At 42.7% G+C, this 13,169-nt stretch overlaps 1 protein-coding gene across 1 annotated transcript in view; it reads right to left on the bottom strand.

The window, feature by feature from the left end:
• The window catches only part of LTF (lactotransferrin), a 44,483-nt gene extending 31,514 nt beyond the window's left edge, over positions 1-12,969 (bottom strand). Inside the window, exons 1-6 of the mRNA XM_069065039.1 lie at positions 12,722-12,969; positions 7,846-8,009; positions 5,562-5,670; positions 4,152-4,340; positions 2,308-2,452; positions 372-427 (exon numbers count right to left, since the gene is read on the bottom strand). Of these exons, the coding sequence (XP_068921140.1) occupies positions 372-427; positions 2,308-2,452; positions 4,152-4,340; positions 5,562-5,670; positions 7,846-8,009; positions 12,722-12,764 (706 nt within the window). The 5' untranslated portion in view covers positions 12,765-12,969. The remainder of the gene's footprint in view (positions 1-371; positions 428-2,307; positions 2,453-4,151; positions 4,341-5,561; positions 5,671-7,845; positions 8,010-12,721) is intronic.
• Between the last annotated feature and the right edge of the window lie 200 nt (positions 12,970-13,169).

The following is a 13,169-nucleotide window of genomic DNA, read 5'->3' as shown; positions in this document are numbered from 1 at the left end:
CCTTTTATGTCTCATACTTTTGTCTCCTTTGCATGTTCCTCACTCTGAAGGACATTATAATCTAGCAGGGCAACCAGGCACCAAGTTGGGTAGTTTTAGTCTGCAAGTATCAGGGTGTGGGTAGGGATGTAGATGGAAAGATGAATAATCAATGAAAGAGAGAACTGGAAGAGTCTGGTGCAGAAAATTCCACCTATACTCCAACAGATGGTAAATGGAATAACCATAAGACCTTTACTAACTTTTTTAAATTCTCTTCAGAAGAGGGTTTCAAGAAAGAACACAAGGGCAGGAAATAAAACAAGAATGAGGTTAGAATGTGAGCTATGCTTGGGACATGGGGAACTGGGCTTCTCTACCCTAGTACCTACCTAACACAGTTGTGTGCTTGATAAAACTCACATCACCAACATTGTCCTTCAGGCATCTAGGGAAAAAAGAAATAACAAGAATGAGCCTAGCCCACCATTTATAGCTTAGCCTATGCTTTCCTATAACCCTCACAGACATAGAAGCGTACAGAGGATTTCCAAAGCAAGAGAACCCAGAGAACACCTAGTCCACCTGAGGCTCCTAAGGTCACACAGAAAGGAAGGGTTACAGCCAAGATTCAAACCTAGGGCCCCATCCATCCCACCCCACCCCCACTCCTCTGGCACCCATGACCCAATTCAGCATGCAATGATACTGATGAATCCTATTGATGTGTAAAGCTTAGCTGCAGTTAAGGAGAGGGTCCCACTTATTGTAGATCTAGAAATGGAAAAAACTTTAGAAATGATGGACCCCAACCCCCTCATCCTGAAAAAGAAGAGCCTGAGGACCAAAGTGCCTTGTGAGAAGTGACTCGCCTCGGGTCTTAAAGGTAGTAAAAGTGGAAGATTCAAGATTCAGACTGGAATCTTCTGACTCCAAATTCAGTTGTCTTTCTACTGGGCCAATGAGACTTCTCATGTCCTGCCATGATTAGTTGGCCTTTGTTTTATGGGTATCAGCCTAGTCTTCCCAGAACAGCTCCATAGTGCACAGAGCATTGGACCTGGAATCAGGAAAACTCATCTTCCTGAGTTCAAATCTAGCCTCAAACACTTACTAGTTGTGAGACCCTGGGCAAGTCACTTAACCCTATTTGCCTCAGTTTCCTCATTTGTAAAATGAGTTGGAGAAGGAAATGGCAAACCACTTCAGTATCTTTGCAAAGAAAACCCCTAATGGGGTCAGGAAGAGTCAGGTACGACTGAAATGACTGAACAACTAGTCTTCCCAACCCAATCCAGTGTTCCTTCTGTGAGCTTCTTGAGGACAGAATCAGCTTCTTTTACTTCTGTATCCTCACAGTCTCTAAGTCAGAGCTGGTCATTCAGCATGTAACTAATGTCCAGGGGTGTATTAACTGCACAAGGGGTTCAGACACTGACTCAAGATTCTGCCATTCCTCACCTTTTGCTGGGAGTTCAGCCAAAAAGGGGCATGTGTGTGTGTGTGTGTGTGTGTGTGTGTGTGTGTGTGTAAGTATAACAATTTAAGAGTCTCTGACATGAAAGAGAAATACTTCACATCTTCCAGGGGCCCCAGGTTGGCTGTCTAGAATTAAAAATATTTTTTTTGGTTCCTTTGTGGTGAGCATAGGTCATTTGACCCTGGCTGACATGGAGAAGTTCTACTCTAGAGTTCTGATGAACCAGTGTGAGGCAAAACACGAGAAGAGGGAATTAGTTAGAGGGAAGCATCTATTTCAGAAATCTAGTGGAGGTGGACAGCCAGGAGGGATAAGCTGAGGGCCCTAGAAGTCAGCTCGAATCAGCCTACAGGGAAAAGAGGGCCTTTTTTTCCAGTAAGCCAGACTGTGAGACAGATTGTGGGGGGCATTTTTTTTTATAAGTAGTCAGCCTATCTCTAATAATCAAAGAATTATCTTGGCTGGACTGCTGAATGCTAAAGAACTTTCTCAGTAAGGCCCTTTGTCTTCCTCCAGTTCAGTCTAGACTAGGCATAGAAACTGAAAGAACCAATAATAATAATAATAATAATAATAGCCCCTCTGCATATAATGCTCTAAGTTCTACAAAGTGCTTGGCATAAATCAGCCTCATTTGAATGAAAGTAGGGGTGACTATGGAAGAGGGGACTAATGCACAGGTTACTTGCTGTCCTGCCTGACTTCTTTGGGGAACCAGGAGTCAGGATGGTTGAAGCTAAGGTGTGGCTGTTGATGGGACCCAGGAAAATAATAGGGAATGGAGAAAATGTCCACAGACCTATTGATGCTTGAAGTTTCACTGGAGTTATGGGGAGGGTTCAACTTACTGGAAAGCTCCTGAGTAGCCAAAATAAGGTTCTCTGTCTGAGCATGCACACTTGTCGCCACCTTTTCCAGCACACAAAGAACACAATTTAGGATTCTTCGCCATAGCACAGGGAACACAGCTGCCAGAGAAGAATCTGGCCACAGCTATGGAGAGAAAGAAATAGCAGGCATAAACAGTGAGAAGGGTATGTAAGGGCACACACAGAAACAATGCACTAGTCCATCCAAGAGTGCTTTCTAGGCCTGCCCTTGGCCCAGAAGACATCTGTATGAACATAGTGATCTCAACCATTTGCTTTTCACTTTGGATCAATGAGTCCACAAGGTCAATAATTTCCTTCCAAGCACAATAATTACCCACTTGTATTCCTAACAATCAGGCCTAGGTCCATCCTTCAAGTGCAGATTCTGAGTCAATATCCTGCCCCAACCATCTATCTACCTCCTGGTTCCTGGGAAAGTCCCAAAACCAAGAAGGAGATAAATTAGTTCTAATAGCTACTCTTTCAGTAGTTCTTAATGGGAGCTTCCATAAATTTGCTTTTTTAAAAATACATTTTGCTTGCTGTAGTCCAATAATATTAGTTTCCTTTATGAGCTTATGTATTTTATTTTATGCATTTAAAAACATTGTTCTGAGAAGGGATCTAGAAGTTTCTCCAGACTGCTAAAGGATCCATCACACAAAAAAGGATAAAAACCCCTGGACTGGAAGAAGTTTCCATAGGGCATTGTAGTGTACTGCAAGGCAGAACACAAAACATCTAAGTCTGGGAGGGCATTAAAGGACACAGACCTCAGGCAAGAAGTTGGAATATGAATAAAAAGCCAAAGGTTCAGACGATATTATTTTTACAAAGCACAGTTTTCTTTCTTTCTTTTTTGCAGGCAATTAGGATTAAGTGACTTGCTCAGGGTCAAACAGCTACTAATATCTGAGGTCACATTTGTACTCAGGTCCTCCTGTTTCCAGAGCTAGAGATCCCCCCTGCGCCACCTAGTGGCGCCCCCCAAAACACAATTTCCAATCACAGAAAGAAAGCAACATCATGCCCAGACCTTTACTCATTCCTATTTGTCCAAATAACCTTTCCTGTAAATTTTACATAAAATTTACCTTTCATTCGACACATACATCCAAATTTTGCACACTAACTAAAATAAAAATCGCTGATGATTGATGATAGCAATAAACAATGTTTTCTACTGTTGCCACTGTTAAATGATCAACCTTCTTGTTAATGCTGTTGTCTTCTGCCTTAGTGTGCCAGTTTCCAATGTGTGTAGTGAATATACAATGTGTGTAATGAACACAGAATGTGGGAAGGTGACTCTAAAATCGGCCTCTGATTTTACATGATTGCACATGTATAAATTATATCAGATTGCTTACTGTCTCAGAGAAGAGGAAGGGGAGGGAGGGAGAAAGGGAAGGAAGGAATTTGGAAATCAAAACTTTAAAAAAATATATATTTAAAATTTGTTTTAACATAGTGGGGGAGGGGAAATTTTAAAAATTTTTAAAGAAAGAAAAAAAAAGGAAATCAGCCTCTGAGTCAGGAAGAGCTGGGTTCAAGGTCTTGCCATGGATAGTCAAGTCCCTTAAATTCTCAACACCCCAGGCACCTTGAGCCTAAGTTGATAAGCTACAGTTTCCTCTACAGTCAGTAAAAAAAAGTTCCCCTCCAAGAACTCATTTCACTGCTGAAATCACAGATCTGGTGGGGAGAAGGGAGGATAAGGGGTGAAAGAAGTGGGGAAGGAAGGAAGGGGGGGGGGCTAATAGTAATACTACAGCTAGAAGCCACAACATTCAAAGTCCTCATTGCACATGCCAGCTTACCATCCTCCATAGGTTCTGGTGGTCCTTGCCAGTCCAACAAGTTAAGTTCATATAATGTCCCCACGGGCACGATCCACCCAGCTGACCTGGCCAGACCAGTGTGGCAGGACTTCTTGCCTTTGAGGTCCTTGATCTGGAAATTAGTTCCTTTCTTCACAACAGCTACAGCAAAGTACTGAGACAGAGGTGCTATAAGAGATGGAAGAAACAGGAAGAATCTCAGCTAGGAGCCATACACTCTGCTGGTTTCCTAAGGGGTAGAGAGATCCCAGGAAATCTCTAATCTTCAACTTAGATCTGGTGGTGAGGAGAAGGAAGAATTTGAAAACTCTTATAAAATTTACACACACGCAGACACATATACAGACACATATACACACACACATATTGTATATAAACATACATAAAAGCCAAAAAACATATACACATATTTATATATATAAACATATGTAAAATACAAAATAATGAAGAGTGAAATGAAGCAGAACCAAGAGAACATTGCATACAATAATGGCAATATTGTTTTAAGAGTATGAGCAAATAAATTATTTTGACTATGATAAATACCTAAATTAACTACAAAGGACAAAAGAAGAAAGATATTATCTGCATCCAGAGAAAGAATTGATAAACAGAAGTATGCATAGAATAATTTTACATATATGTATGTGTGCTTGTGTGTGTCTATATGTATATATCTATTTGTGTCTAATGTTAGCTATCTCAGGGGGAATGGAAGGAAAAAAAAGAAATTTACAAGATAACTTTGTTCTATATATAAAAGGAACAGTAAGTTGTACATAATAGATTTATACTCACTTTTTGATGTGTAATCATTTTTTAAGTTATACTATGTTACAGAAATGTTTGTTTTATTCCACAAATTAAAGATAAAAGAATTTTTTTAAAAGAGTATTGACTATTATAAGAGAAAATAATCAAAACTACCTTTTCAAATCATTAAATGCTGGGAATTTTTCCAGTGACTCCATTCAAGCAAATGAGTGGCTGAGAAAAAGGCCTAGTTCACATTTGCCAACTCTACAATCTCTTCTCAGGCAATTTCCCAGCTAAAATCCCTGTATTGTTTTGGTGACCAGAATAATGTCCGTTGATTTTTTTTCCCTCTCTGTTTCTTACATCATGAGTTTGAATACTTCAGAGCCAGAAGCACATAGAGAAAATAAGTTCAGAGGGCAGAAATGGATGAAGAAGAGGGAGAGTCGTTTCTATAAGGGTCTCTGCTATAATCGGGGAATTTCTGGGAGTTTTGTCCCACAGACAAAGTCCAATCTCTCACTCTCATCAATTTCTGGACTTTGGGGTTTGGTCCTATCAGCACTCCAGGAGCTGTCAGAACCCCCCCATGCTGTCTTGGGAGCCAGCATGCTCAAGTCAAGGAGAACTCACCTTCTTCAGTTCCATAGTCTTCAGCAACGACAGGTTTCAGATTGTAGGGGGCCAGACCTGCTTCATAGATCAACCCACCATCAATAGTCACAGCATCAGCTTCGTTTTCCTGAAAGGGATGAGTATAAGCAGCTCTGAAGTCCCTCGCCTCTCAATGAGAACAGTATGATCACATGTAAAGGATAGTTATGGCAGGAAATCATAGAAAAGCCATGACCAGAAAGACCTTCACAAAGCTGCATTGCCCTTTACTTGCCATGGGTAGAGTCCTGGGCCTGGAGTCACAAATACTTGATTTCAAATCTGGCTTTAGTCACTTAACCCCTGCCTGTCTCAGTTTACTCAACTGTAAAATAGGGATAATAACAGGACCTACTTCTCAGGGTTGTTTTAAGGATCAAAAGTGCTTAGCACTGTAGGGATTTAATAAATGCTTAGTTCCTTCCTACCTTCTTTGGAACATAATAGCAGATAAACATGCCAAGAATTCTCTCTCCCATTAAATGAAAAAAAAATTTCTCTCATACCCCTTCCCTGTCTGCAATTGCTCTACCTTCCATTCAAACAACATTTAGCAATCCCTTCCTAATGAAAAATAGTGATAGAAAACATTCATTTTATTTGGTCTCCATCCTCAAGAAGTCTACAGAAAGCAAGCTGGATATGGAATCAGAAGCCAAAATTTGTGTTCAAATCCTGGCTCTTCCTCTTACTGTGGTACCTTAAGCAAGGCACTTGACCTCTCTGGGCCTCAGTTTCCTCATCTGTAAAATGAGGGGGTTGGATTCAGTCACCTCTAAGGTTCCTTCTTACTCCAGATCTATAAACTATGAAAACTGATAACGGTAAGTGCACAGGAGTGGGGCAGATTCCCTTCTATTTGTACATCCATTGAATAGTTATTGATCAGCCATACTCTCTGAAGTCAAAGGGCCTAGGTTCAGATCTCAGCTCTGATACAAGCAACCTGGATGACCTTGGACGATCTTTTTTTTTTGGAGGGGAGAAGGCAGGGCAGTTGGGGTTAAGTGGCTTGCCCAAGGTCACACAGTTAGTAAGTATGTTAAGTGTCTGAGTCCAGATTTGAACTCAGGTCCTCCTGACTCCAGAGCTGGTGCTCTATTTACTGTACCACCTAGCTGTTCCAACCTTGGACAATCTTGCTTAATCTCTCTAAGGTTTCCTCATCTGTGAAAAAAGGGGGGAGGGTAGCTAAACTAAGGTGACCTCAGAGGTCCCTTTCAGATCCAAATCTATGATTCTATTATTTTTTTCCCATTTGTACTTGAAATCTTCATTCACCTAGGTTCTACTTCACCCGTAGAAGATTGTCTTGAAGAATGACGAAAAGAAGGAAGGAAGGAAGGAAGGAAGGAAGGAAGGAAGGAAGGAAGGAAGGAAGGAAGGAAGGAAGGAAGGAAGGAAGGAAGGAAAGAAGGAAGGAAGGAAGGAAGGAAGGAAGGAAGGAAGGAAGGAAGGAAGGAAGGAAGGGTCACCTGTTAGCTAAGTTCCAGGTAATGAGCATCACTGCACTGATCTGGGCTGAGTCTCAGCTAGCAGGCACCCAGACAAAAGACCCTCACTCAGCTGAAGTCCTTACAGCTTGGCAGGCCTTGTCAAAGCTTGCCTTTTGTTGGCATAGCCTTAAAGAAGCCAGGGTCCCTTCCATGTCGATTCAAAGCAGCAACAGAGATGGTTATGTTTTTAATTTTTTTAATAATTGAGCTGCCATTGCAGCCATAATTTCTGGATTTTATTTCTCTTTCCTCCTTTATTTTCCATGCAGCTGCTTTCTTAGCATTGCAAGTAATTCTGTCTCCCTACCAGACTCTCTTTCCAGGAAAGCACTTTTTCAGAATTACTGAGCACTAAGAATTTCTTTGGGACGACTAGGTGGCGCCAAAGTACACAGAGTACTAGGTCTAGAGTCAGGACAACTTCTGAGCTCAAATCTGACCTCAGACACTTATTAGCTATGTGACCCTGGACAAGTCACTTCACTTTGTTTGCCTCAGTTTCCTTGACTGTAAAATGATCTGAGGAGGAAATGACAAAACCACTCCAGTATCTGCCAAGAAAACCCCAAATGGGCTCATGAAGAGTCAGACATGACTGAAACATCTGAACAGTAACAACAAGAATTTCTTAGAGACTCTCTTGGAAGGGAGGTACTGGTGTAATGAAACAAAGTAAGAGTGTTGGGGGAGAGCAGAGAGAACATTCTTCCATTCTCCCACAGGTAGAAAATCATATACCATACCACTAAGAAGGGCTTGTGACCTACCGAGATGGCCTTGATACAATCCATGTGGGAAGTTTTCTTTATACAGGCCAGACCAGGATGGTTGATAGACTTCATGGCCTCTTTAAATTCATTACATTTCTTCAGCTCATTTTCTGATATGGCACACCATCTTACTTGTTGTTCTGTAGAAGCCAGGCACAGCCCTGGAGGAGAAAAACCAGAGGGGAATCATGAGTTCATGGCCACACTCCCTTCTCTCCACCAGGGACAGAGAAGGTGTCCTCTGTCCCGGGTCCTGATCCCCTGCAGCAGTCATCACCCAGGAGGGAGCACAGAGGAACAAGACCTCCAGGGCCTGCATGTAAGAGTGGAAGTTGTCCCCCATCCTGGGCTAGTCATCAGCTGTCAATTATCCAGGGCCCAAGAACTCATTCCCCAGATGCCTCCCCTTTCCTTCCTACCACCTGAGAAGCTGGTAGGGAAGGACAAGAGATTAAAAAAAAGACAATTCCCCCTCCCTCTCCTAGGTATTTTACTCCTCATGGGTAGCTCTTTATTTTTGGCAGGAGGGAGGGGGTTGTGTTTTGTTAATGCTGATGTCATTACTACTTTTCACAAAGTCTTTTAGCATAATGCATAAAATGAAATGTATAAGATTACAAAGGACACCAACTGTACTGAATACAATACAAATACAAATAAGATACAAGACAATATAATACAATAAATATAATATATACAAAACAGAAAATTTTGCAAACCCTAGGTTAAGAATCCCTGATTTAGGGGCAGCTAGGTGGCACAGTGGATACAGCATTGGCTCTAGAGTCAAGAGGACCTGAAGTCAAATCCAGCCCCAGACATTTACTAGCTTGGACAAGTCACTTAACCCTGATTGTATTTTTTTTTAAACTGACTTATAAAGAAGTTCAAATCCACTTTGTTGATGTGTAAGTCAGCACTTCCAAGATCCATGGTTTCCTGGGCATTGGTCATTTCTTCATTTTCTTCTCTTTCTTTTTTTTTTGAGACAATTGGGTTTAAGTGACTTGCCCAGGGTCACACAGATACCTTAATTCATTTTCAAAACTCTTTTTATATCTCCCTATCCTTCTAGACTCTCCACACTTGGCTGGTCTGTGGTTTAGGTTTTACTAATGGTTTGATAAAAAAAAGAACACTGGATTTGCAGCTGGAAGGCTAGATTCAACCTCTGCTACTTATGACCTGTGTGTCTCTGGGCAACTCATGTAACTTCCTTTCAGTTCCATGTCTGTAAAATATGGGAGTTGGACTAGATGCTGCTAACACTAAAACCAAAATATGTGTTAGTTATTCTTAGTGTGATCTAAGGTCCCTTCCACCTCTAACGTCATGACTCTGGTCCTAGGACAGCACCAAAACCATACTTGAAGTCTTCCCAGCTTAGCAGGACCTGTCAGGTCTTGAACTCGGCTCACATTGTCTTTGAGAAGCCAGGGTCACCTTCATGGCAAGATGAAGCAGGACTTCAGTGGATGGACTAGCCCATGCATTACAGCCACTGCCAGCAGTGGATAGAACACCAAGTCTGTAGTCTAAGAAGACCTGAGTTCAAATCTGACCTCTGACACGTACTATGTGACACTGGGCAAGTCATTTAACCCTGTTTCCTCATCTGTAAAATGATCTACAGAAGGAAATGACAAACCACTCCAGTATCTCTACCAAGAAAACCCCAAATGGGGACACGAAGGGGCAGATATGACTGAAGAACAAGGGAACACAAGCACAGCAGCTTGCAGGCAACATATTCAAAGTATATTTTACAAATATGCAGAAAATCAAAACATGAAGTCTGGGAATTCATTAGTAATGGATTGAAACATCCCATGAAATATCCCAAAATATCTTTGCCCTCCTGAGAAGCGTCCTCGCACAATTCTTTCAGAATAAATACAAGGGGTTTTTTGTAGCTAAAGTGTCTTGATGTGCAAAATGTGAGGGGCTGGGCCAGATCTCTGGGACATCTTAAAGGATCTAAAGGGGCCATACTATTCGAACTCCTTTGCTGAGCACTAAATCCCCCCCCCAGTCCAGCTCTCCCCCACCTTTCCAGGGAAGCAGGGGAGCACTGCCTTCCAGCCAATCTTACCTTCTTGCCATTCTTGTATATAATGTTCCCCTCTCCTATGCCTGCACAGGCTGTCCAACCTGCCTGGAATGTTCCCCCTCCTCACATTTTTCTCTTACAATCTCTTGTTCAACTCAAAACTAGGCACAAGTGCCATGTTCTACATTAAGCATTTTCTGACCCTCCCCCCACCCCCATTTAATCAAATGTGTCAGGTGCTCCACATAGATTTAGATCTGGGAGAAACTTTGAATACAATTAACTCCAACAGCTTTACTTTATAGGGAGGAAAACTGAGGCCCAGAGAAATGAAGTAATCCTCCCTCCCTCCCACCAAAAGTAAACTTTTCCCAGGGTCACACAAGAAGTGCCAGAGCCAGGAGGAACCCAAGTCCTTTGATTTTTATTCCTATGGCCATTCCTGTATGTTGCAGTCAGTCCTTCAAAGCTAGAATTTAGAACTTAGTTATCTAGAATTATTAGTTAAAATGGTAAACTACTTTGATGGCTGGGGTGAGCTCCTCCCCTGCTTTACCTTCCTCCTCTCTACAGGAGCCCCTGCATCCCTGGAAGCACCCAGGAGGGGATCTGCCAGGATCTCTGTTTCATCCCTCCATGGGGCATCTCCATCCCATTCTCCCTATCCGTCTAAGGCACAAAAATTGCTCCTTAAGGATTTGCTAAGAGGCAATGTGACTTCGCTGTTTGTCCTTCATTCTCCAAGAGGACCATCACTTGAAGAGCTGGCCTCAGAAATCAAGACCCAGGTTCAATGGCTGAGCTTTTTCCCTCCTCCTGCATGGTTCTATCCTCCTTCTGAGAGTTGGCCTGTACCTGTCTTGTATTTGCTGTGTCATATTTGGGAATATAGAGCCAAATTGGCAAGAGCAAAAGCAATGCAGGGGAAAGAGGAGGAATTTCATACCCTGAAAGCAGGAAACAAAAGGAACACAGAGTTATATGGAAAACTCACTATCCTGATAACTTTCCAAACAAAATCAATCACTCAGCAAACACTTATTAAGCCCTTCCTGTGGACCAGTCATTGTCTGTCAGCCCTGTGGATTTAAAAAAAAGGCAAAAATATTCCCCACTGTCAAGGGGCCCTCAATAGCAGCCACTCACTCCCATTAGCACATTGTCTCTCCCTCTTGGAATATAAACTCTGTGAGGGCAGGAGCTGCCTCGGCTCTGGTATTTCTATCCCCAGGGCCTGGCACAGAGCAGGCATTTAACACTTGTTGAGTGACTGATATAAAATCTCAGTAATAGGGGATTGACAAGGAAAGGAGGCATTGGTGTCCATCAGAAAGAATTCAGAGAAGCAAACTGGGATGGGAGCTCCTAGGGCTTTATTATGAAAAATGATAAAGCCCATAGCCCCTTTATTGCTCCTGAATACCTGCTTTCAGCCCTCTAGGGAGTCCCTGTAACAAGCTCACCAAACACCTGCTGCTTTTCCTTATTCCTTCTCCTCCAGCCCCATTTCCATTAATCAACATTCCTTCCCCTGGCTAGTTCCTTCCCCAACACCAACTGTAGCTGTTTTCATCTGGCCTCTGCCACTGACCCCCTGGTGACTGTAGGCAGAGCCCTAAGCTTTCCTCCACTCAGCTTCTCCCTCTGAGCCTCAGTTTCCTCACAGCTACAAAATGAAGCAGTCTGACTATATAGCTCTTAATCTGGGGTCAGGGAACTTGCTTTTTTTTAATGTTGGCATGACTCTATTTTGACATAACCAACTTCCTTGGTTATCGCATGTACTTCATGCATTTAAAACATTCTCAGAAAGGATTCATAGGCTTCCCCAGATTGCCACAGGGTCCCCTGTCACATAAAAAGGTTAGGAACCCCTGTACTGGATGGTATCTAAGATATCTTCTAGCTCTCAAGTTATGATTCTATGATCTTTTTTATCTCAGGATCTACGTTTGGAGATGAGAGTTCTATACTCTCCTAAGGCAGATTATATGTATTATTGACTGCTGCAGTATTGATCCGGAAACCTCAACTAACCTCTGCATTTCTATCCGGTCCTCCTCTTACAAAATAATCTTGCGAAGTATGTCTCCCATTCCCCTCAAACAAGCTGTGTCATCCTAGGCAAATGGTTTAACCTTCCCAGCCCTCAGTTTCTTTATCCGTAAGATGAGGGGGTTCTGATGACCTCATAGGTCACTTGCAACTTTCTAAATGTCCAGGTGCTTCAGCATTAGAGTAAGGAAAACCTGAGGTGAAATTCTGTCTCAGACACTTACTAGATGTGTGTCTGTCAGTAAGCCCCTTACCCCTCTCTGGGCTTCAGTTTCCTCATCTATAAGATGTAGATCAAAATAGCACCCACCTCCCAGTGTTACTGTAAGGATCAAACCTGAAAGTGCTATATAAATGCTGACTTTATTGCTATTATTATTACTATTATTCTTTTTAATTATTATTACTATTATTCTACAAGGGAAGCAAGGAGTCTACAAGGGAAGCAGACTGGAATCTCAAGACTGCACTCACGGACAGTTTAACCCAGGACTGGTCTCTCTTCCACGCCAGGTATAAGTCTGCCTCATTCACATTTCTTTATGAAGACAGGGATGGGAATCCAATTTCTGACCCCCTCCAATGTGCCAGTAGCCTCAGAGAAAGCTCACAGTAGGAGACATGCAGAGGGCTACCATGGACCCTGGCATTGCTCATGATGAACAGGCAGGGAAGACTGCGTAAAACAATGATACCTACCCCTACCCAACCCCAAAAATGAACCTGGCATGCCCCCTCTAAATCAACAGCCATTCAGTGGGCACTTACCTATTATCCCAAAGGATAATAAGGCCGAGAAAGTGAGTCTCATTTCTTTGTTGGTTCTGGGTCTGGCAGCAAGGGGGTGGTGGGGCTTCTATCACAGAATGACCCCCTGGATTCTGTGATGGCTTCTTAGCTGCTCTCCTGGTCCTTTTATAGAGAAACAGGAGCTGTGTTAGCAGAATCAGTGACCTAACAGTGTTTGTCCTTCCTTGTTGCCCAATAGTCCCTCAGCCACCTTGTTCTCCCTCTTCCCTTTACCCTCCCCCTGCCCCCTCCCATCTCCCCTCCTCCTCCTCCTTCCCTCCCCCTGCCCTCCTCTGATCATTGCATTTTCAGGAAGGCTTGGGCTCTGTTACAGCACTGCAGGGCAGTAGCTAGGGGAAGGAATGCTGATTAATGGGGTTGGGGCCAGAGGAGAAGGAATAGGGAAAAGCAGTAGTAGATGTTTTGT

This window comes from Petaurus breviceps, unplaced genomic scaffold (assembly GCF_028583685.1).
Source record: "Petaurus breviceps papuanus isolate PSGF00001 unplaced genomic scaffold, PetGlider_PUasm1.0 90654, whole genome shotgun sequence".
Taxonomy (NCBI): domain Eukaryota; kingdom Metazoa; phylum Chordata; class Mammalia; order Diprotodontia; family Petauridae; genus Petaurus; species Petaurus breviceps.
Note: the sequence above shows the minus strand (reverse complement) of the source record. Positions and strands in the feature narration are given on the sequence as shown.